Genomic DNA, 21,586 nt, shown 5'->3' on the forward strand with positions numbered 1-21,586 from the left:
CTATATTTGTAATATTTTAAAATGAATGTGGTGACATAAATCATCAACAACTCTTGATTATTGTAAGACAAAGTAAAACGCAACTATAGCACAAACAGATTAATTTAAAAAAAAAAGTTTGGAGCAAGAACAAGTTCAACAAATAACTTATAAACATAAAAACAATTATCACCGCCTTTGAAAAATTTGGTAGATCAAATGTCTCAGCGACCATCCCTTTCTCTCTTATTGTTATTAAAATATTCCTACTTCTTCTAAACAAAAACGGTAGTTTTTTTACTTTATATGTGACTTTTTAACTACTTCAACCAATCAAATTTGATTTTTAACCTGTTGACATCTATCAAATATTTAAACCGTAGAAAAAGTCATTAAGTTTGAATGTGCAGTTAAAAACTAATAAACCATGTCGGAAATCGATAATCCGACTCAAAGCCTGTTTCAAGGTGCCGACTTCCAATTGAACAGCTCACAAAACAACGAGGAGGATGAAGATTTGGAGGATCAAATCCGACGTCGCGAAGAGGTTGGAATCCAATTGTAAAAAAAGAAAAGGAGCTAATACTTTCCTCTTACAGCTGCAAAACATATTGCACAAAGCGTTGGATGACTTCAACTACGACGACAGTTCCATCGCTTCATCAACCAACGTATCTGTTGCATCCATGAGTGGTGTTAATAAAGATTATAGAGATGCCATGCCTAATGAACAGTTGAAAGTATTGTATGAAGTTAAAGTTAGAGAAATTGAGGCACTCAAGCTGGAATACAATGGCTTTAAATTAGAGAAGAAAAAGGAGGTTGATGAATTAAAAAACAGACTTTTTGTAGGTGAAGCTGAACTGCAACAAGTCAAGGAATCTGTTAAAAATGCAGAAGCTTTATTAGGTAAACTATTATAAAATATATGTAAGCAATAATTATATGTTGAAATTTCAGTTGAAAAGACTGAATTCATCAATGAGTACAAAAAAGTTGTAAAAACTAAGGAAAGTGAAATTTTTGGTTTAAAAGAACTCATTGAAGAGTATAAAATTGAAGTGGCAACATACAAAAATACAATAAATGAATTACAGTTAAAAGTTGCCGAATGTAATCCTTTAACAATGAACAATAGAAGATTTGAATCAGATGAACTGCACAGGGTTCACATATCTCAAATTAACAAATTAGAGGCAAAACTTGAAGAACAAACTAAGAAAACAGAACATTATGTAAGTTGTATTTAAAATTATAAGTTATAACAGTTCATCATGTATTCTTATTTTTAGGAAAATGAGAGTAAAACTTTAAAAAATGATTTGAATAAATTAATGCAATTGAAAAATGAAATTGAGGATGATTTAAATTCAAGAATAGCTAAATATTCACAGCTTGTTGAAAGTACAAACAAAGAAAATAAAGAATTGTTGACTGTACTTGAAAAAGTGGAACAAGAGCTTAATCACTTTAAAGAAAGAGTTAGACAATTTGAAAATAATGACCCCATTTTAAGTGTAGAAAGTTTTAAAAGAAACCCTGCAGATTATGACAGTTTATTAGTACAATTGGAAAAACTTAAAAGAATGCTGTTGGACAAATCTACAGAAATTGAAACATTGACAGCTAAAACAGCATTTTATGAGACTGACTTCATTGAACTTATTGAATACAGAAATTTAAAATCTCATGTTTTAAACATGCCTGTAAATGAATGTGGTGACATCAACCATATGCAACAACTCTTGATTATGCAAGGTGAACTGAAACACTTAAATAGATTAATTAGTGAGAAAGATTCTCAGATTGTGGACTTCAGAGCTATAAACAGCAAACTACAACAAAGGCAATTGGAACAAGTAGAGCAACTTCTGACCACAACCAGGGATAATCTGGATAGCATGGCGCAGAAATATGATTATCCTCGCCTCGGCGAAATGACCGAAGAATTGTGTGCTGCTTTAAAAAAAGTTACAGATCTTGAAAAGAATATATCTGAATTAAAATTGGAAAAAGCTGGACTAGAAAGTATGATTAGCAAATACAAAAATGATCTTAATGTAAAGGATAAAACAATAACTGACGCCAAATCAGAGATTGAATCATTGAAGGTACAATTAATTTCTAGCCAGGAGTCTTTTAATAATCAAATGTCTCAACTGCTGGCTAATTTAAAAGAAAACAGTGGCTCAGACATTGACAATCCTAAAGTTGTACTTATTGTAAAAACAGAAGTGGAGGAGCTGATAAGAATGATAAAAGAAGGGAATGTTGAAAAGTTCACAATTGAAGAAAAACTATTGGGCTGGAACAAACAACTAGATTTTGTCAAGTTTTCAAAGAAGCAGAACTTAACCAATTCTGTATCGGACGAAAAGGAATACAAAGAACTATACAGTGTCACCCTCAAGAAACTAACCGACACCCAAACCGAAATTAATCGTCTTAAGGAACAAATCCAAGAGTTGAACAGTGGTAAAACTTTATCAGAAGGCGAGTTGTGCAATATACAATTCGAACTACAAAATTGTAAAGCGGAAATCGAACGCCTCACTCAAGAACGTGATAAATTAATAAAAGAAAACGAGAAACAAGATAGTTATCATGCAAAAGCACAGAATGCGTGTAAAGTTTTGGACGAGTCTCTGACCAAAACGAAAGACGAAGTCCACAAATTACGGAAGGAATTAACTGAAGAACGGTTGAAGAATTTGGCCAGTGACCAGGTGGACATATCAAAATTAAGAAACGAATTAAAGCAACGCGAGCAGCAGATCGAAGTATTTGTCAGAGATAAGGAGAATTACGCCTCGATTTTCGAGTGTTTCCAACAACAATTGATCGAATCTAATGCGAAAATTAATAAACTCCAATACGAATTGGCCGTTAAGAAAGGATTGCCTAACGAAAACATAATTGAGAAGTTGAAGGCTGAGCTGGCCGACAGAGACGAACAAATCAATCTGTTCAAGGAAGAGAGCAAAAAGATCGCTAAGGTGATCAGAACACTGAAGATCGAAGTTGATCGTCTGACCAAAGAGTTAGAGTTGAAAGACAAGGTCAGACGTAGCCTGAAAAACGAAATGCTCGAAGCCGACGATAAAAATGACACGACTAAGCCGGACCACAGTGTCATACAAGCGGAAGTGTTAAAACGCGAGCTGGAGCTGCAGGATCAGTACCAGAAGGAATTGGCCAAAACCGTTTCAAGCATCGAGAATAAATATACGGAGACGGTGAAGGTGTATCAGGAGGAAAACGAGAGATACAAAGCTCAGGAGCTGAACGTCAGGAAGCAAATCGGACAACTGTTGGCCGAATGTGCGCAGAAAATGCGGGATTTGGAGATAGTGAACGCAGAACTAAAGGAAAAGTTGAGCGATCTGGAGCTGGAAAATGTGGAACTGAAAAAGAAAACTGCGCACAATTTCCAAGTAAATAACATGGAATTGAAAAGGGTTGTGGATCAAAGGGAGCAGGAGTGTAGACAGGTTGTTGAAGAAGCTGTGAACCAAGTGAGGGTAAGTTGAGTCTAGCCAAGGATTCACTCATATTAAATTATACACTTTCACAGAAGAGTAATGCAAAATTTCAAGAAAGAACCAATGAATTTCTGCGGGCCTTGGAGACTATCAACGGATCCAGTCAGAAAATATGCAAAACATTTAATAAAACCGACAAGGAGGTACTTAAATTTTCTCTTGGACGTACTTTAGTTAATCTTTGTTGGATTTTAGGTGGAAAAACTAATGAAAAAGGCCGAGATGAGGAAACTAAAACTCGTTAAGACTTTGAATGAACCAGATTTTTATTGATTTACATTAATTTATTTACAATTTCATGTTTCATACACGTTTTATATAAAATAAATTTATAACTTATTTTTACGATTTATCACTTACTTAAATCATCCATTCTAAAATAAAATTCCTCAGAAGACTTCAAAAAATGTAATATAAAAATCACATTATTTGTTTACTGAGTGGGCGGGTAGAACTGCCTGTGGGGCGGATTTGGCGGCGGCGTCGGTTGATAGAACGCAGGCCCGGGCGCTACGCCGGGCGGCGCGAACGGTGGCGGATGTACGAACGGAAAAACGGCCGGTGGTGGAGCCGCAATATTTGGCGGCGGTCCCGGTGGTGGAGCTGCGAGGTGTGGTGGTACCGGCGGTGCCGTCAATGGAGTGGAATATGGGAATCCGGGCACCGGTGGCGGAGCGCCGGTGAATGTACCGTACATGTATGGCGGAAGGTCCGATGGCGGTGGAATTTTTGTGTTGAGTGGTGGCGGTTGTTCGGGCGATACCGGTTTCGGTTGGCCGTTGGATGGACGCGGCGTAGCCGGTGGTGGAGGCGTTGGACGACGCTGTGAAGGCGGAGGGCTGTCTTGTGACGAAGCCGGCGTTTGTGAATACAAATCCAAAACCTGGCAAGAAAATATTATTTAAGATGACAATAATATACAAATTATATTTTTACTCACTTGATGACAAATATCCTCCAACAAGTCCATTGTAACATCCTCAACAAACATGTCCCACCACCTCAAGTGCTTTGGAGTCCTCCCTACCCAGTCAATAACATCAAACTGGCTTAACTTTCCTGCCAGATACATTAATGCCACTGCAATAATTTCTGGTTCCCACTGTAGGGCTAGTGTGGTGCATAAACTGTCATTGACAAAAGTCCAAGCCATTTGCACCATTTTATTCAGCTTTGTTTTGTCTCCCTTCAAACACTTGGCGTACTTCAATAAGTAGCTGTAAGGATGTTCAACTTGTAAATCAAATTTAATGGTCTGCAAAAGAATTCTTTCCAAAGTCATCACTTCTTCTTTGGGATCATCCCCAAATGTTGCAAATTTACTGTCAGTCAGCAAACTTCTAGCAGTCTTTATAATATCTTTACATTTCTTCGGTGTCTCTTCAACTTTGCCAGCCAAAAACAAACAACAACAAGCAGTCACATATCTCGGAAACTGCTTGAATGAATGAAACATGTAAAATCTGTGAAAGTAAACAACACCAGTGGCTGTAGTGTTGTACCCAAGGTCCATTTTTAAACCCATGTCTATGATAAAACGGGCCCCTTCCTTACGGTACCGCATCTCCGTGTTGTAATCTATTCCTTCCAACGATGAGGGAGTTACCCTCAGCTCACGCTTTTCGTAGTACCACCCAGGCATAGTTAATGATTGATTTATTATGCCACAGTACTAGAAAAACTGATTATATTTTGGAAAAAGTCGGATCATAAGTGCAAAACAAACATCAACAAATCTGTGTCACAATTTTACATTTCTTAGGTTATATACACATCTTACACAGGTCACCTGGATTGAATTATGTAAAATAGTCTGTGTTAACAATAACTCATGTAATTTTTCTATTGATGCTTAATTCGACAGGTAATCCTTTAATGGTTAATAATAAAATATAATTTGCAAAGTTTATTAGTGTAAGAGGGGTTGCATATACATAGGGAACATTTGAGAAAACATTAAATATTTTCAAAAATATCTTACCTTGCCAATCATAGTAGTTTTTAAAATATAAATAATACAATACATTTTTTACTATTTTCATATATAATATAGATATAAAAATAAAATTGTCTAAATATATACTACACCTGCAATTACTGTTATAAAAATTGTCCAATATTCTGCTGTATTTGCTACTGCCTAGAAATGAATCTATACTTAGATAAATTCTCCACCCAGAAACATAATTACGTGATTTTGTACATAGCCAATACTTTTCTGGATATATTGATCCGGCATTGCGTCTTTGACTTCCGGATCACTTTTAACATCACAAGGACAATTAATTACTTCATCGATGACGGTGGTAATCATCTGTTTGAATACTTTTGCACCCTCCAAACTGCAAACTTGTGCTACTTTAATGTAATAACAATCCACCATTTTTCTGTAGATCCTGAATAACAAAACTTTTGTATATGCGTTACGAAACAATGTAAATTTAGAGGATGTACTTGCAAACTTTCTTGTGATTGTGTTCTTCATTCCAATCTAAAGGTCCTGCACAAACATCGAACTCGTTTTCAATTTCATGAATACAATAGTAGTACACCTCAAACTCTGCAAGTTTTAGTTAAATAAAATTAAAAAGTAAGCCAGTTGCTCACTCTGAAAATACGCGGCATCGTAACAAAGCATTTCGTCGAGCCTCCTTAATCCAGATATAAGTTTCATGTACAAATTCTTTGGGGAAATAACGCAAGTTTTCAAATAATCATTCAAAATTCCGACAGTCTGTAGTAACTTACTGAAATAATCCAAATTTAGAAATTCACCGGCTAATTGTCTTAAATGAAGAACCTGCATAAAGCTTGCCCCTCTAAAAGACTTAGTGTGATGATGCTTTCGGGTGTCGTTACCCTTACATTAACTAACTGTTCAATGATTTTATCCTCATCGCAGGTTCCATTTTCAGTAATCGACCTTCTTACGTGGTGCAACTCGTCGTCGCTCAGAAAAGCCGAATATGCTTTCACTGAAATATCGTCAAATTTTAATTTGTAATATTTTATGGGTAGTCCTTACTGATTGGAAAGCGGAATACAAGCGCCAAACAAAGAAGGACAATTCTGATGTTCATCAGTCAGGAGTTTTTAGTTGACACATTGTGCAAATTGTCAAACGAATATGATGATAATAATAAAAATATTACAAAACACTTTGTACCAATAAATAAAGTAATTTAATTAAAACCATTCTTTACTAGAAAATATTCAAATTATATGTTACAAAAGGCTCAAATCGTTAACAGGTCGTATATGATCTAAAATATAAGGAAAAGTATTAATGCAAATTGATCTGCAAATAAACGGTTATCAAGAGTTTTATTTGAAGCAGTGTATATATCTTGACTTAAGAGGTATAGTATGGTATGAAAAAAATCCTTATATAACATAAATCTACAAAAAAATGAATGATTATTTCGTTTCATACTTTATGCTACAATACACTGCTTTTTTGGATTGTGACATTGTGTTAAATCATTTAATTTAAAATTTATATAACTTAGGTTGCGTTTTGTTCAAAAAAATTGTTGCTACTTTATATTTGCATATTGTATGTAACGTTTATTTATAAAATAACTCCAAACAAACTTATGTACAAAATGATAAGAAATAATATATTATTAAGTCCACATATGAGATATGACAAACAACTTGATAAAACCTAACCACAAATTAAAACAAGGTACAAAGATTAGTAAAGTTCTTCTAAGTCAATATGTTTAAATCGGCTGTGACATTGGCGAGGAAATACTCAACGGTGGCAAGACAGTACAATGAAATACAATTTCCTGTGCCATGGGGACACATCAGTGGAAAATGGTGGGAACCCACCACTTCTAAACCAATTTTGGCTATTCATGGCTGGCAAGTATGCCTCTGAGACTGCAATAATTGATTTTTAACCATTTTACTTTTAAGGACACTTGTGAATCATTTGATCGATTAATACCCCTTTTAACCAAGGATGTGGGAATCTTGGCCATTGATTTGCCAGGCCATGGATATTCCTCGAAGTTGCCAGTGGGAATGTTTTATGACAACATGAATTACCCAATACTCATCAGATATATTATGAAATATTTTGGTTGGCCCACAGTTTCACTTATGGGCCATTCTCTGGGAGCCATTTCATGTTACACTTTTGCCATGATGTATAACAAAGACACAGACTTTTTAGTGCTAATTGATGCACTTAAACCATTGGAGCAGCCCAATAACCAAAAGCAAATGGCATCAGGTAGAATTTGAGTTATTTTTTTCTAGTTGGAATTATTGTTTTAATATTTTAGTTGTGGAACAGTTCCTGAAATATGAGAAACTTAGTAGAGATGAATCTGAGCCCCCCTCATATCCTCTTGAGGTTCTTAAAGAGAAAATATCAAAGTCATTCGTTAATTCAATTGATATTGAATATGCTGAATATGTTTTAAGAAGAAATATACAGCCTTCTACAAAAGATCCAAATAGGTATTATGTTACAAGAGATCCTAGATTAAAGTCTATATTCTTTGGAAACTGGGCACAAAAAGAACTTGTTGAATATGCAGCTGATGTTACTTGCCCTTTTCTAATTATTAAAGCCAGTAAGAGTGGATATTTGGAAAAGAAAGAAAACTCAATTGAAGTTCTAGAGACAATTATGAATGTCAGCCCTAATTGCCACTATGAAACTGTTGAAGGCACTCATCATGTGCATTTAAACAATCCTGAAAGATTAAATGGCTTGATTAATGAATTTATTAATAAGTATGATAAGGTTGATAGAAGTGTTGGAAAATTTATTGATTTGGTACAAATACAGCAATAATTAAATTAAAAAGGATTTGGGGATTGAAATACTATTATATATAAATGCCTTTCAGTTATATAAGGTTTTCTGCTAAGTTTAAAGTGTTTCAAATTTTGTTTTACTGGAAAACGTTCTAATTATGTTAAGAAAAGTGGCTGCGGTGTAGTCTAAAATATGCCGGAGTCTTAAAAATATTGGTCCGCAAATAAACGGTTTTGTAGATATTAAGTTTTATCAAAAGCAGTGTATTTTTTTTTCCTGACTGTTATAAAAGTAAACTTTAAGGTGTATTATGGTATGAAGAAAGTCCTTATTAATTGTAAGTCTAAATTACTGATTGATGATTATTTTGTTCTTCAGGTCAGAGTATTTTTTACTGATTCATATTCTTAAAGGTTTTTTGTCATATTTTATATTATAATACATCTCCTTAATGTTTCTGACATTTTTTAAACACCCTATCTTCAGAAGTATTTTAAGGCAATAAATCATTTAATTTAAAATTTATGTAAACGTCGTTGCCTAAAAAATATTGTAAATCTGTTAATATTCTCTAGTAATGTTTATTTATAAAATAGATCCAGACAAACTTACTATGTCCAAAATGATAAGAAATAATAAAATATTCATAAGTCCACATAAGATATTTCACACAAACAAACTGATAAAACCTAACCACAAATCAAAACAAGGTACAAAGACTAGTAACGTTATTCTAACGCAAAATGTTTAAGTCGGCTGTGACACTTGCAAAGAAATATTCAACGATGACAAGACAATACAATGAAATACAATTTCCTGTGCCATGGGGCCAGATCAGTGGTAAATGGTGGGAACCCACCACTTCTAAACCAATTTTGGCAATTCACGGCTGGCAAGTATGCCTCTGAGGCCTCAATTATCAATTTTTTACCATTTTACTTTTAAGGACACTTGTGAATCATTTGATAGATTAATACCCCTTTTAACCAAAGATGTGGGTGTTTTGGCCATTGATTTACCAGGCCATGGCTATTCATCCAAGTTGCCAGCTGGGATGTTTTATGACAACATGAATTACCCAATACTCATCAGATACATTATGAAATATTTTGGTTGGCCCACAGTTTCACTTATGGGCCACTCACTGGGTGCTATTTCATGTTACACTTTTGCCATGATGTACAACAAAGACATAGATTTTTTAGTGTTAATTGATGGACTTAAACCTTTAGAGCAGCCTAATAGTCAAAAGCAAATGGCCTCAGGTAAAATTTGAATTGTTTTTTACAAGTTAAGATGACAATTTAATATTTTAGTTGTGGAACAGTTTCTGAAATATGATAAACTTAGTAGGGACCAATCTGAGCCTCCTACATATCCGCTGGAGGTTTTAAAAGAGATGCTCTCAAAGACATTAGATAATTCCATTGATATTGAATATGCTGAATTGCTTTTAAGGAGAAATATACAACCTTCAGTGAAAGATCCAAATAAGTATTATGTAACCAGAGATCCCAGATTAAAGTCAATTTTTTTTGGAAACTGGGGACATAATGAACTAGTTGAATATGCAGCTCATGTCACATGCCCTTTACTGTTTTTTAAAGCTTCCAGCAGTGGGTATTTTGAAAAGAAAGAAAATCCACTTGAAGTTTTTGAAACGATTCTCAAAGTTAGTCCTAATTGTCATTATAAAGAGGTTGAAGGTAAACATCATGTACATTTGAACAATCCTGAAAGATTAAATGGAATGATTAATGAATTTATTAAAAAGTACAATAAAGTTGATAGGAGTGTAGGGAAGTTTATTGAATCAGCAGAAGTACAATAATGATTATATTAAACGGGTTTGGGGACTGTGTTACTGTTTTACGCAAATCACCTGTGTTTATGAGCTTTAAATGTTTATTGTTATTTGAAAATAAAATAATATTGCGTTTTCACTTTTGTCGTGTTTTTGATTTATTTAGAGTTCGGTTTAATTCAAAACTTCGACTTAAACACTTAAATAATTGCAAAACAAATAAAAATTTTATTATCGAGTGCGTGTTGCAATTTCAAACCGGAAGCAGCGAACTGCGCAATTCAAACTGACCAATCACGAAACCGATCCGCGTTGTTTCGGTAACAGTCGCTTGGTGTCGCAACGATCGCTTACGCCATCGAACTCTCAATCAGTTTTGTTTAGCGTGCGTTTCGCCGTCGCGTTTCCCCGCAACAATTTAAATATAGACAGATTCTTGTGCCCCTTTGCGGAATTTCCGAGCCTTTGAACCATGAGCGACAGAGAGGTAAGTGCACGTCGATGGGCACGGGAAAGTGCGGCAGTTAAAAATAGAATCGGGCCCGGCATCGTCTCGAGACTGTTGACTTGCAGTAATTTAACGCGCGTGCTGCGCCAGTTCCGGCGACCGTACCGTACGTTATTTTAACGGGGGTGTGTTTTGCGTTATGTTCCAGGGGAGCCGTTCGCCAGTCGAGAGGAAATCGATGATCGACCGCGACCATTCGCCCCACGGCAGGCGGGAAAACTCGCCAAGGAATCACAAGGCCAGATCTTACTCAAGGTAATTTGCCGCTGTTCAACAGCACGTGCGGGGGACACCGCCGAAGTCCGAATTTGTGTGACAAGAGTGATGTTGGGGGGTCTGTGTTTATGACTCGACGGGAAAGATTTTTTTATGTTCTGGTCATTTACATGAATAAGTGTTTGTGGGGTATTGGTAGTTTGTTAGCATGAAATTCGTGTTACTATGGTTTTATCAATTGATTAAACAAACGTTGGCTAACCTGATTGTGAAAAGATCAAAATAAGAGTATATTTATCAAATTTGTTGTTTTGTATTTCAAGTGAATAATTGTAGGCACAAGGAAATTACGTTACATAATAGAGTAAAATTGTTTAGATAAAATGTTTGTCAGAAGACGATATGTCCCCGAAAACAACGTACTTTAATTTAATTTCATCAGTGTAATAATTTCTTGTATCAGTCATTTGTTTATAGATTGAGCTCCCACAACAAAAAGAATTAGTCATAAAAAGCACAAACAATAATGATAAAACGTGTCAATTATAATAGAATTGACTAATATCAATTTTTGCTAATTTCAAAATTCAATCTGTGTATAAAGTATTCAGATACTTCATGAAATAATTTATATTGTGACCAGTTTAATTTTGTATTAGAAATGTGCTTAATGTAGATTCTTTCTTTTATTTAAAAAGCAGAGATTACATTTAAATGTCTATAAAAATTAGTGTGTGTGTAAGAAAATGTTATTTATATTAACACAAATAATTTAAGATTCAGTCAAACTGGTGGTTAGAGAAATTCAAAAATTCAATGTTAATTAGATACTTCTATTTAAATGCTATTGACATATTTTATATAAATACTGTATTCTTTCTATAGTGCCTAAATCAAAATAAAATCGATTTAAATAGCACACATTTAAAAATATATGTACAGTGGTAACCATAGGAATTAAAGTTAAAATCAAATTTTGCCCAGTCAGTATAAAAATATGTTTCAATATTCTATTTTTTTATTACACATCTTATAACAGTCGGTGATATTAATACTTTGAACACATATATTACCGTGATTTGGTTGGACAAAGTAATAGCACGTTCAAATTTATGTTTTGTGTATTTATTTAAAAATAGTCTTGATAGTATAGTTATTCTTAGTAGAATTTATATTATTTTACTAATTAAGTGAAAAGAAAAATACTCTCTGTAGAAGAGGAAAATTATATATTTTATATATTAATATTAACAGGAAAAGTCCGTACCTAAATACAATTGAAAACTTGTGGAACGTCATGTAATGGGACAAAAAGAATAAAATTTATATGAATTGTGTTTATTAATTGAAGATCGTGAAATATTTTGTTGGATACTCTTAGTTTTTATGAAATTAATTTCCACATTTTTTGAATTGATAACCACTATTCAGTTGATGTATTTTGATGTTTCAATCAAGCAAAAATGATTTTTAATACCAATGGTTTCTTTACTGAAATACAATCTATTAGTTTATTTTCAAACGAATGTTTTGTTTTCATATTTGTTAATAGCATTGTATGCTATTTTTCAGGAGTATTTTAAGCATTTGGAGAAGTCAGCAGTATTTAGATCTTGATATTGTTTTTTGCTAACTATTATTTTTTTTTCTGTGGGAAGCAATGTTTCTTTCTTCTTGCTGAAATTAAATTTACTTAAAATAATATAAATGATAATAGTATTGCTAAATATGAATTAATTCTTTGGCTAACCAACTCGAACTAATATGTGTGTTTAAAGTAATGTCACCATCGATTTTAAGAAGTGTTGTTAATATACTTACTGGAAAAATTTGGAGATAAATCCTTCCATGAAATATCTTACAAAATGTTTATTATATATTTTGTCCTATTTCTCTAACCACCACGTTATAAAATACAATATACACCATAATGAAATCTAATAACATATGTAAATTTCTTTAGAGAAATTTTGTTAATTTCAAAAATCAGAAAAAGTGCAATTATTGTGTGTAAAAAGTTTCTTTGAAACACGGCTGTATATTTGATAAAAATAATCTCAAATGTCTCATTTACATGATTAATTTACGTTTGATTCTGACTAATAGTTGTTTTATTGTATTGTTTAGAAGTCCCAGTCGCGGAAGGAAAATGTCGTACAGAGACAGTGATCGTGATCGGGAGAGGAGAAGAGACAGGGAGGATCGTGAGGACAGACGTGACAGGTACGATGCTTTAATTTGTCATTTCCTAAAAGAAAACCAACAATTCCAAAACGTTTTATTATTTTATGTTGAACATTAACGATATTAAAAAGTTTTGGAGTGTATTTTATCTCAGTTTACAGAGTGATAAAACCGTTTGTTCGACGATAAGCGTACCACTCGAATGATATGAAGAGTTTTATCTCCGTTCTGAGACTTTGAAAACAATGAATACACGAGTAATATTGGACTAGGGCGTTGTCTGGGGCGAAATCACCTATCTCTGTTTGTATTATTTATTTTCACACTTTAGATTCACACATAATTATTTTTTTATTTTGAGTTATCAATCACGAATTATGTACACCTGTTCTGATTTATGTTTACGTTGTTAAACACATTATTTTATGGGTTGTATCCGTTGAAATAATTGCTAAATTTCACCTGTGATTAAAATTAAATTTCGAGCTGAAACGCAGAGAGAGAATGAGAGCCGCATTATTACCCCCCATTGCAGGTCTCGCAGTCGCTCGCGCTCAGACAGACGTCACAAGTCCGCGAGGTACTCGCGCGGCAGTAGGTCGCGGTCGCCGCCCCAGGGTGGCGGCCACGTCGCCCCTTACGGCGGCGGTCGTTCGTCGCACTCTCACAGTCCTATGTCTAGCCGCAGGCGCCACACCGGCACCCGCGACAACCCGAAACCGTCACGCTGTCTAGGCGTATTCGGCCTGTCCGTCTACACCACCGAGGACGAGCTGTTCCACATCATGAGCAAGTACGGACCGGTCGAGAGGGTCCAGGTCGTCATCGATGCTAAGGTAAGATATATTCCTTAAATCTGTTTAACTTATTACACTACATGTACATTCCTGTGATATTTGAGAGGCTTTGTCATTCAGTGGGAAGTTTCTTGATGCACACAGGTAGATTAATATGGAGTCCCGTGCTGACATATTAATCGTCTTTCATAGTAATAATCACAAGGATTATTATATGTTTGGTGAAATTTATGCTCAGCTCCGTTTACTCCATGACACTAGATTTTACTCTTAGTAGTTACATACATCTTTACTCTCGAGGCATTAGTATACATTTTAATTTAATTTCTAGACTGGGCGATCAAGAGGATTTTCGTTCGTGTATTTTGAGACATCTGAAGATGCTAAAATCGCTAAAGAGAACTGCACCGGTATGAAAATCAACGGAAAGAGCATAAGGGTGGATTATTCGATAACCGAAAGGGCGCACACGCCCACACCCGGTATTTACATGGGCAAACCTACCTAGTAAGTATCTGTCATATTTTTATTCACAATTCAACTAACGGCATTGCAATTTTCGCTTTTTGCACTGCGATGTTGTATTGTGGAAGATTAAATCGTTGGGATATTAGACAGTATGACGTGTAGTCCAAGTTATATGCAAAGGCATCCCAATACATTTTTTAATTGTTGAAAAACTGATGATTAATAATCTCTTATTTTTTTGTAGTAAATATAGTGATCGTTATGACAGAAGGCGAGGAGACAGAGAGTAAGTGATATTTTTCTTTGACCTATTCCATTTCAAATCAAGTAGACAATACTAGTCATGATTTTATATTAATAAGGGTACTAAAAAAGTATATTTATAATAAATATACGTTGATATCAATTTTAGTTATTCAAAGATATTATTTTGCTGATTTAAAGATAAATAGCATATTTAATTAATCAAAGTTTATGATAAATATTTAAGACTTAAATTTTTATTTATTATTCTAGTACACACTTAATGTAGTTCAACACATTCAAAATTTAATTAAAAAAAGTATTCAAATATTTGATATATATTTTTAATTTCTAGAGGTTTTAGATGAATACTAGGTGCAGTAAACAATTATTATTGGTTGATCTTGATGTAATTATCAGAAGCGTTAATTTTGATAGAATTGTGGTACTCTTTTCAATACTTTTAAAGTATTTAAAAAGTTTCTCTTTGTCTTGTTAATGTTAAATTATCTTACAACTTATAATACAGTATATAATTATAATCAGTAGTGGCAAATAATTGACTGGGAATTCCCTTGAAATACTATAAAAATATATAAAACGTACAGACATGAAACGAAATTTTGTTTTATCAATTGCATAGGGAACAATAACAGAAGAAACATACTCATACTTTTATTTCAATTGATTTGAAGTGGGGTGGATTACTTGCATGTTAACCTGTGTTGTTTGGAGGACACGCACATTCGATTGCGTGTTCTCTGTATAAGCAGGGAAATCATCTCGATTATTTTGGTGTCAGTACAAACGGCTCATTGTGCTTGTTTGTACAACAACGTAATCATACATTTTTATCATCAATTGACAAAGAGCATCGAATCAAATCATGACGATTGATTAGATTTATATACTCAGCTGTCGTTGAGCCTCAATCTAATAATATAATGTGTACAGCGATTATTACAGGGGTTCAAGGTACAGCCATAGACGCTCACCCTCGCCGTACTACAGACGTCGCCGCTACGACAGGTCCAGATCTCGCAGTTATTCGCCACGTAAGTATTCTAATTTATAATTCATTGGTATTTTTGTATTAACTAACAGTGAACATGTGAAGAAAATTTAGAAATGAGTTGATTCAGGTGTTGACTGTCGCCTGCGGTGCGATTTTCAATATAGCTCAGACTGTTATAGATCTTTTATCTGCACTTTTATTTTTTGTTCTGTGTGTAGCCATTCCCCTTCCAGTTGGCTTTATTTTAATGCGTGTTTCCTTTAATGTCAATTTCAGGTCGTTTTTAAACATCGTGGAGCCTCTTCGTGTTTTGTTTAATGGACACTTTAAAGTACATAACATAGATGTATATTATTACTATTATGAATTAATTTTCGATTGTTCGCTCATGCCATTACATAGTTTTTATCAAATCTATGGCATAAAACAGTGAATTTCATTTCGATTTTTTGTATATGTACGTTTTGCTGACGCGTTTGTTCATGTAGTCATGGACATTTTCGTTGATTTTTTCGGCCGGTAGTGCACCGGCTCCATCAATTCAAAATTAGTACCAAAAATAATATTGTAAGGGGTTCATCATTTCTATAAGAATTGCCGAGATAATGTGGGATACCTTGAACAACTGAGTATTTTCATCATGTTCTTTTTGAGAGCGTGTGAATGTAACACAACACAGGTGCCTTCGCAAATATATTCAATTTTTGTTTTTTGGATGTCGGGTTATTTTTGTACAGGTAATTTCATTTGGATGTCATTGATTTGAGTTGAAAGTATCCCATATTATCGTTAGTGAACGTCCCGTTTCCATTGTTCATTCTGTACGGCAATAACAAAAAAGAGAATAGCATAATCTATGTCTTACTTTTTTCAATTGTTTTATATTATGTGACTTAGATAAGTATTAATAAATGTTTAATTTCACCACTAATATTGTTTTTGTTTTGTTTTAAAAAGGGTACATGAAAACAAGAGAAATTGGATGAATTTGAAGTTTTCTTTATTAGAAATTGACAAGTTTTCCTCTTACACACACCATCAAAATCCAAAATTCAGAAGGTTTTTTTGATAGAAAACTCAGCTAGCGATGTGTGAAAAACGAAAATGTCATCAAGAGAATTGGGATTCATTAAACAACTCTCTTGAAGAATGAAAATTTCGAATGTCTGAATTAAAGAAGACATCTTTAATATGCGGTTGCGAAAATTCAAGATCAAGTTAAATTACTCACAACCTGAGAGAACATCTCTAATACATTCCTCAGCTCGACTATTCGCCCGAAAAAATGTCAGCTTTTCTTGGGGTACGCTTTCTAGCAATGAAACCAGTTTCAATTTCATCCTGAAAAAAGAATAGTACGCTGAATAGTGTTAAGGGTAAGTATCATTATTATTAGAGTAGGTGTTTTTTCAGGGTTTATTGCGTAAATGATCCTAGATTTGTTAATTCCTCAGGTTGTACTTAGATGTGTATGATAATAAACGTCTTTGCATGAAAGATGGTATTTTATTTTTTATGCCACCTACTTATCCTTCTACTTTTACCTCTTCAAAATTTCCATCACTCATGGTAAGTACAGTGGTGGCCAGATAAATAGCACAAAATTTAAAACTAAACATTTTGTAAGATATTTTATCTTATTGTTGTTGTTTAGTAACGTTGTACGTTTTTTTGCTTTATTCACGACGGAGATATTACTTTAAATGCACATATTAGTCTGATTTGACTGGCCAAAGAAATATATTACATTTAAAAGTTATTTAGGTTTTGTGGTACTATGATAAGAATTTATTCTTAGTAAGACTTACATTGTTTTATTGAATAACGGACTTTCTGTGAAAAAAGGAAACATTGCACTCCATAAGAAAGAGAAATAAAAATTAAGGTGCAAATATTGCTGACGTCGTCCTAACAATAAAATAACTCCTTTTATTGACAGACCATTTGAAAAAATGAGACTTTTAGGTAAATAAAAAATTAATTGAGATCATACAATATCAGTGTGCCTAGTGGAACAATCAGACGTCGACTGAATGAGCAAACAGTAAAGAAACTTGGTATCAAGGAAGAATATTGGAACAACACTAAAAGTGCACAAAAGTGTAATAATTATTCTCCAGAATGTTTGTCGAAGAGTACTTTTGAGTACAAAATACGATCAGTTGTATAGTACCATTACAGAAAATTATTGGTAAGATGGACCGTGTCATGTATAGATATATCATAAGAGACATAAGAGAGCCATTTCTCTGCATGATAATAATCCAAAGTTATTTAAAATCGATTAAAAGAAAATGATGTTTAGATTCTCGATAGTCCAGCATAATGTCCGGATCTAAATCCAATTGAAAACTTATGGAACGACATAAAGTCTCCATTAAAACACTACTAATTCTGATTAAGTGTGGGGAATCGTGGAATTTAATTTCAAGAGACTGTTGTATATATCTGTTTATACTTTTATGACTTATAAGTTATAAGTTATGTATAAATTATTTAATATATAGTGTGGCATATTTGAAAGCAAGACACTCTTATAAAATTTGTATGGTTTGTGGCATTATAACAACTTTTTCTAATTGTAAAGTACGAAAATATGCGCTTAGAGACTTACAATATTATTGACAAATAAAATTTGTGCAAAGTTTATTCTAGAGACAACTTGAGTAATAAATAAATGTAAACAATTTTTCACAGAATTGTGAATATTCATATTTTTTATGAAATTTGGTATAAAGAGATTGTATTTATTACGATGGTAAAACACTTGCAAGTATAATATCTTCAATTTTCATGTCTAAAAATTAGTTTGTGGCTTTGAATTTGGACAAAAAAATTTAAATTTTCACTATTAGTACTTAGTATTTCTATGCTTTAAAATTAAAAAAAAATCGGACAAAAAATACAATTTTTATGAGGGTGCCCGCTTTCTAATGGGTCACACTGTATATAATTTTGTAAAATGCGTGCTATTACTGTGACTAGCTACACGCATTTATTGTGTTCCAGAATTAATTTATACAATTTTGATTTCAACTACAGTATTTTGGAATTTGCATCACATTTTTATATTTCATTGTTATTTACCTTAATTTAAATAAGGGTGATAAATTGTGATAGGTGACAAAATACAGTTTTCTGTAAGCTTGTTTGGGGAGGGGCTTAAAAGTCGTTTGTGTCTGTCAGTGGGTTGTCAAAATGGACAACAAAACATTAAATTAAAAAATGCAAAACTATATTTAAAACATGGATCTCGTTACACAGACTAGCCTCGAGGCCTTGCTCTGTAAGTCCCACAGAATACTTTGCGATTTCCCCCTAATTCCCCGTCGTATTTTAGTAAAGGCTACAAACCCGCAAAACCAAAACATTGACACCGCCGCAGTGGAGGCTTTCACCACCTTAATAAACAAAGAAAAAGATGGGGCTCATATAGGGGTTAAAGTCATATCCGCAAGACTTCCTTCAGGTAATGAAAGAGAAGTGCTGCAAACGTTGAACGTCTTAGACGTTTGCATGAGCAAATGCGGCGTCCATTTCCAAAACGAAGTGGGAAAATTTCGATTTCTAAACGAGATGATTAAATTGGTGTCCCCGAAATATTTAGGGGCGCACACTCCTCTGGCTGTTAAACAAAAGGTGCTGCAATTGATGTATGTCTGGACCTTGGATTATCCCAAGGAAATTAAAATTAAGGAGGCATTTGACATGTTAAGGAAACAAGGTGTGATAAGAGACATTCCCAATCCAAACATAGCGTTAGATACAAGCAATATTTCCAAGAAACCTGTTAATTCCATATTTTATGATGATGAAAAATCAAAAATACTTCAGAAGTTGCTGCAGAGTAAAGATCCAGAAGACATTCAGGCAGCCAACTGGTTAATCAAGAGCATGGTCAAAGAAGTATGTATAACTGTATACAAATTTAAATATCCCAATTAGATCATTCATAAATTATTGCTTTTAGGATGATAAAAGAGCTGAAATAAGGAGTAAAAGAATCTCAGAACTGGAGTCAGTTCAAAACAATGTGAGACTGTTGAATGAAATGCTAGATTCATACAAACCTGGTAGTCAAGAATTAGATCTTATTAAAGAATTATACCAAAGTTGTGAAAGATTTAAGCCTAACATTTTGAAAATTGCCCATGACTCCCATCAAAGTGAAGAAATGTTAGGTAGGACTTTTGAATTATGTACTCTAAGTGAAATCAACTTTTAACAATTGTGATTTTAGTTGAGATTTTCGAGACTAGCGATGAATTGCGGCAGGTCCTCCATAAGTACCAAAAAATCATTGTTAAGGGCAAAGTGCCTGGTTCCAATGTTACTGCACTCCTAGAATTTGACAGTTCAGATTCGTCCGTCGACAGCATCGAGGCCATTCCCAATCAAACGAAAACTGAGACCTCTGAAGTACTGCACGACATTCTTACATCATCCGATGTGCCCGACGCTGCGGGGGATGTTCTGCAACCTGTTCAATTACCACGCACTGAATCAAAGAGTAAGGAGTCGAAAGCTGATAAGTTTAGTGCTTTAGAAGACTTGGATTTGTTGAGTGAACAACTCATTAAAGAGAACTTGGGAAAGCAAGGAAATTATAAGTATGTAAGCTTGTAATTGTGTAAGCAAGTCCTATGTATGTATTGTTGCAGGAATTTGGATAAAGTACCTATGAATCTCCTTACAAAAAACAATGAAACAAAAGTTGAAAACATTGAGAAGGTTACCAGCAAATTAGAGGGGTTGGACTTGAGTTATTTGGTCAATCAAACGCGCGATAGCTTGTACAAAGCAAAACAGGAGACTTTGAATACCTCACAAGAGGATGATTTATTAGTGGACATAATGGATGAAAAATTGCTAGAGTCACACGATATTGAACAGATTGAACAGCTTAATGGTGATAAACAGGAAACAAACGGCACGCTCAGTCCGCAGAGTCAGAAGAGCGACATCAACCTGAAAGATATTTGTGTTAAATTAGAGAGCATTAAGCCAAGCAACCTCGCCCCAATACCCGTTTTCACGGAAAGGAATGGGGTGTCGGTAACGTTGCACTTTGCAAAGGATAAACCAAAGGAAGATGTGAGCGTTTATGTGATCACTACTATTAGCAAAAACAATTTGCCCCTGACAAATTATTTATGTCAGGCGATTGTTCCAAAGGTAACAGTACAATTTCCATAGGTTTCTTTCATAAAAGTTATTTTTTAGGGTTGTAAAATAAAATTGCAAGCTCCGTCTTCGAATTCTCTTCCGGCATTCAATCCGTTTTTGCCTCCGGCTGCCATTTCGCAAGTGATACTTTTGGCGAATCCGTCTAAATTGGAGGCGTCCATCAAATTCATCATTAGTTATGTAATGGATGAGGAAAATGTCACAGAAATGGGCGAGGTCGAAAAATTGCCGGTCGTCGATTAAATTTATTCTAATAGGTACTCGTACTTAAAGGTTTTCTCAAATTGTGCCATTTGAATATGGTTTTGTGATTATTTTATTTTAATGACTTAAGTTCCTATTTTTTATCAAGTATTATGCGTCAGTATTAGTTCTATTTATACATACACCAAAAAATTTAACGCTTCTGCTATACACTATCATTTATTTATTGTTTATATTTTATTTATTTTATAGGTTTTCATTATAGTAAGGATAAAATATTTATATATTTATGTAAAGTAATAATAAAATATTGTTATGTCTAAATTACTTGGCTTGTTATTGTGCGTCAATTAATAATTACAAGGTGTTCTAAAATAGGTGATTTGGAGCAAGTCCAATAATGAAGAAAATTTAATCCTTTTCAAACTAAATTTTAATTTTTTTTCTTAAACCTTTGTTTAAATTAAATTATCCTATAATACATACCTATAATTGAATGTAATTAACTTTTTCCATAATGAAGCACTAGTGGGATTTTTGGCCTCTAAAATTTTATGACATCACACTTGATTTTTCTTTCAAATTGTGCAAATAAAATGATTGAATAGTTTTAAAAAATATTCAGTGGCATAGAACATTATATCATATTTAAAAATACAGAT

General features: G+C 33.8%; 6 protein-coding genes across 13 annotated transcripts; 4 read left to right on the forward strand and 2 right to left on the reverse strand.

The window, feature by feature from the left end:
• Positions 1-351: 351 nt before the first annotated feature.
• Positions 352-3,862, forward strand: LOC109604338 (interaptin). The gene is made up of 6 exons (XM_020020856.2): positions 352-526; positions 579-888; positions 940-1,214; positions 1,272-3,500; positions 3,554-3,664; positions 3,717-3,862. Exons 1-6 carry the CDS (start codon positions 407-409, stop codon positions 3,792-3,794), a joined length of 3,123 nt encoding a protein of 1,040 aa, XP_019876415.1. The 5' UTR covers positions 352-406; the 3' UTR covers positions 3,795-3,862.
• On the reverse strand, positions 3,721-5,295 carry LOC109604339 (cyclin-K). The gene is made up of 2 exons (XM_020020857.2): positions 4,462-5,295; positions 3,721-4,404 (listed from the first exon to the last, which is right to left on the reverse strand). Exons 1-2 carry the CDS (start codon positions 5,161-5,163, stop codon positions 3,955-3,957), a joined length of 1,152 nt encoding a protein of 383 aa, XP_019876416.2. The 5' UTR covers positions 5,164-5,295; the 3' UTR covers positions 3,721-3,954.
• A 181-nt stretch (positions 5,296-5,476) lies between these two features.
• On the reverse strand, positions 5,477-6,756 carry LOC109604328 (uncharacterized). 2 transcript variants are annotated; one of them, XM_049968134.1, is made up of 6 exons: positions 6,547-6,756; positions 6,322-6,496; positions 6,129-6,268; positions 5,976-6,081; positions 5,725-5,917; positions 5,477-5,661 (listed from the first exon to the last, which is right to left on the reverse strand). In XM_049968134.1, exons 1-6 carry the CDS (start codon positions 6,599-6,601, stop codon positions 5,593-5,595), a joined length of 738 nt encoding a protein of 245 aa, XP_049824091.1. In that variant the 5' UTR covers positions 6,602-6,756; the 3' UTR covers positions 5,477-5,592. The 2 variants fall into 2 exon arrangements, with proteins under 2 accessions (XP_049824091.1, XP_019876401.1); XM_020020842.2 differs by having other exon boundaries at positions 5,713-5,917.
• A 348-nt stretch (positions 6,757-7,104) lies between these two features.
• Positions 7,105-10,241, forward strand: LOC109604335 (probable serine hydrolase). 3 transcript variants are annotated; one of them, XM_049968132.1, is made up of 3 exons: positions 7,105-7,395; positions 9,245-9,563; positions 9,615-10,241. In XM_049968132.1, exons 1-3 carry the CDS (start codon positions 7,243-7,245, stop codon positions 10,127-10,129), a joined length of 987 nt encoding a protein of 328 aa, XP_049824089.1. In that variant the 5' UTR covers positions 7,105-7,242; the 3' UTR covers positions 10,130-10,241. The 3 variants fall into 3 exon arrangements, with proteins under 3 accessions (XP_049824089.1, XP_019876408.2, XP_049824088.1); XM_020020849.2 differs by lacking the exons at positions 9,245-9,563; positions 9,615-10,241 and adding exons at positions 7,446-7,764; positions 7,817-8,958; XM_049968131.1 differs by lacking the exon at positions 7,105-7,395 and adding an exon at positions 8,344-9,194.
• A 143-nt stretch (positions 10,242-10,384) lies between these two features.
• LOC109604336 (transformer-2 protein homolog alpha) lies at positions 10,385-17,030 on the forward strand. 5 transcript variants are annotated; one of them, XM_020020850.2, is made up of 8 exons: positions 10,385-10,589; positions 10,759-10,865; positions 12,954-13,049; positions 13,546-13,846; positions 14,139-14,314; positions 14,520-14,561; positions 15,473-15,573; positions 16,491-17,030. In XM_020020850.2, the coding sequence occupies exons 1-8, from the start codon at positions 10,575-10,577 to the stop codon at positions 16,517-16,519; spliced, it is 867 nt and encodes a 288-aa protein (XP_019876409.1). In that variant the 5' UTR covers positions 10,385-10,574; the 3' UTR covers positions 16,520-17,030. The 5 variants fall into 5 exon arrangements, with proteins under 5 accessions (XP_019876409.1, XP_019876411.1, XP_019876413.1 ...); XM_020020852.2 differs by having other exon boundaries at positions 13,693-13,846; XM_020020854.2 differs by having other exon boundaries at positions 13,693-13,846; positions 15,485-15,573.
• A 1,655-nt stretch (positions 17,031-18,685) lies between these two features.
• On the forward strand, positions 18,686-21,492 carry LOC109604327 (ADP-ribosylation factor-binding protein GGA3). Its single transcript, XM_020020841.2, has 6 exons — positions 18,686-18,819; positions 18,874-19,439; positions 19,504-19,714; positions 19,774-20,143; positions 20,195-20,708; positions 20,757-21,492. Exons 1-6 carry the CDS (start codon positions 18,780-18,782, stop codon positions 20,961-20,963), a joined length of 1,908 nt encoding a protein of 635 aa, XP_019876400.1. The 5' UTR covers positions 18,686-18,779; the 3' UTR covers positions 20,964-21,492.
• Positions 21,493-21,586: the final 94 nt, after the last annotated feature.

Source organism: Aethina tumida, chromosome 5 (assembly GCF_024364675.1).
Source record: "Aethina tumida isolate Nest 87 chromosome 5, icAetTumi1.1, whole genome shotgun sequence".
In the NCBI taxonomy this organism is placed as follows: Eukaryota; Metazoa; Arthropoda; class Insecta; order Coleoptera; family Nitidulidae; genus Aethina; species Aethina tumida.

What these genes read in the sequence shown, in the direction of transcription:
- LOC109604338 (XM_020020856.2), top strand. Translation starts at nt 407, where the DNA reads ATGTCGGAAATCGATAATCCGACTCAAAGCCTGTTTCAAGGTGCCGAC. An exon ending in CTAAGAAAACAGAACATTAT is followed by an intron (nt 1,215 to 1,271) that starts GTAAGTTGTATT and finishes TCTTATTTTTAG; the next exon opens with GAAAATGAGAGTAAAACTTT. An exon ending in AAGCTGTGAACCAAGTGAGG is followed by an intron (nt 3,501 to 3,553) that starts GTAAGTTGAGTC and finishes ACACTTTCACAG; the next exon opens with AAGAGTAATGCAAAATTTCA.
- LOC109604339 (XM_020020857.2), bottom strand. Translation starts at nt 5,163, where the DNA reads ATGCCTGGGTGGTACTACGAAAAGCGTGAGCTGAGGGTAACTCCCTCA. An exon ending in TGGAGGATATTTGTCATCAA is followed by an intron (nt 4,405 to 4,461) that starts GTGAGTAAAAAT and finishes TTTTCTTGCCAG; the next exon opens with GTTTTGGATTTGTATTCACA.
- LOC109604336 (XM_020020850.2), top strand. An exon ending in CGTGAGGACAGACGTGACAG is followed by an intron (nt 13,050 to 13,545) that starts GTACGATGCTTT and finishes CCCCCATTGCAG; the next exon opens with GTCTCGCAGTCGCTCGCGCT. An exon ending in AGGTCGTCATCGATGCTAAG is followed by an intron (nt 13,847 to 14,138) that starts GTAAGATATATT and finishes TTTAATTTCTAG; the next exon opens with ACTGGGCGATCAAGAGGATT.
- LOC109604327 (XM_020020841.2), top strand. Translation starts at nt 18,780, where the DNA reads ATGGATCTCGTTACACAGACTAGCCTCGAGGCCTTGCTCT. An exon ending in TCAAGAGCATGGTCAAAGAA is followed by an intron (nt 19,440 to 19,503) that starts GTATGTATAACT and finishes TATTGCTTTTAG; the next exon opens with GATGATAAAAGAGCTGAAAT. An exon ending in TCAAAGTGAAGAAATGTTAG is followed by an intron (nt 19,715 to 19,773) that starts GTAGGACTTTTG and finishes TTGTGATTTTAG; the next exon opens with TTGAGATTTTCGAGACTAGC.
- LOC109604328 (XM_020020842.2), bottom strand. Translation starts at nt 6,601, where the DNA reads ATGAACATCAGAATTGTCCTTCTTTGTTTGGCGCTTGTATTCCGCTTT. An exon ending in CGATGCCGCGTATTTTCAGA is followed by an intron (nt 6,082 to 6,128) that starts GTGAGCAACTGG and finishes TAAAACTTGCAG; the next exon opens with AGTTTGAGGTGTACTACTAT. An exon ending in TTGGCTATGTACAAAATCAC is followed by an intron (nt 5,662 to 5,712) that starts GTAATTATGTTT and finishes ATTCATTTCTAG; the next exon opens with GCAGTAGCAAATACAGCAGA.
- LOC109604335 (XM_020020849.2), top strand. Translation starts at nt 7,243, where the DNA reads ATGTTTAAATCGGCTGTGACATTGGCGAGGAAATACTCAACGGTGGCA. An exon ending in TGGCTATTCATGGCTGGCAA is followed by an intron (nt 7,396 to 7,445) that starts GTATGCCTCTGA and finishes TTTACTTTTAAG; the next exon opens with GACACTTGTGAATCATTTGA. An exon ending in CCAAAAGCAAATGGCATCAG is followed by an intron (nt 7,765 to 7,816) that starts GTAGAATTTGAG and finishes TTAATATTTTAG; the next exon opens with TTGTGGAACAGTTCCTGAAA.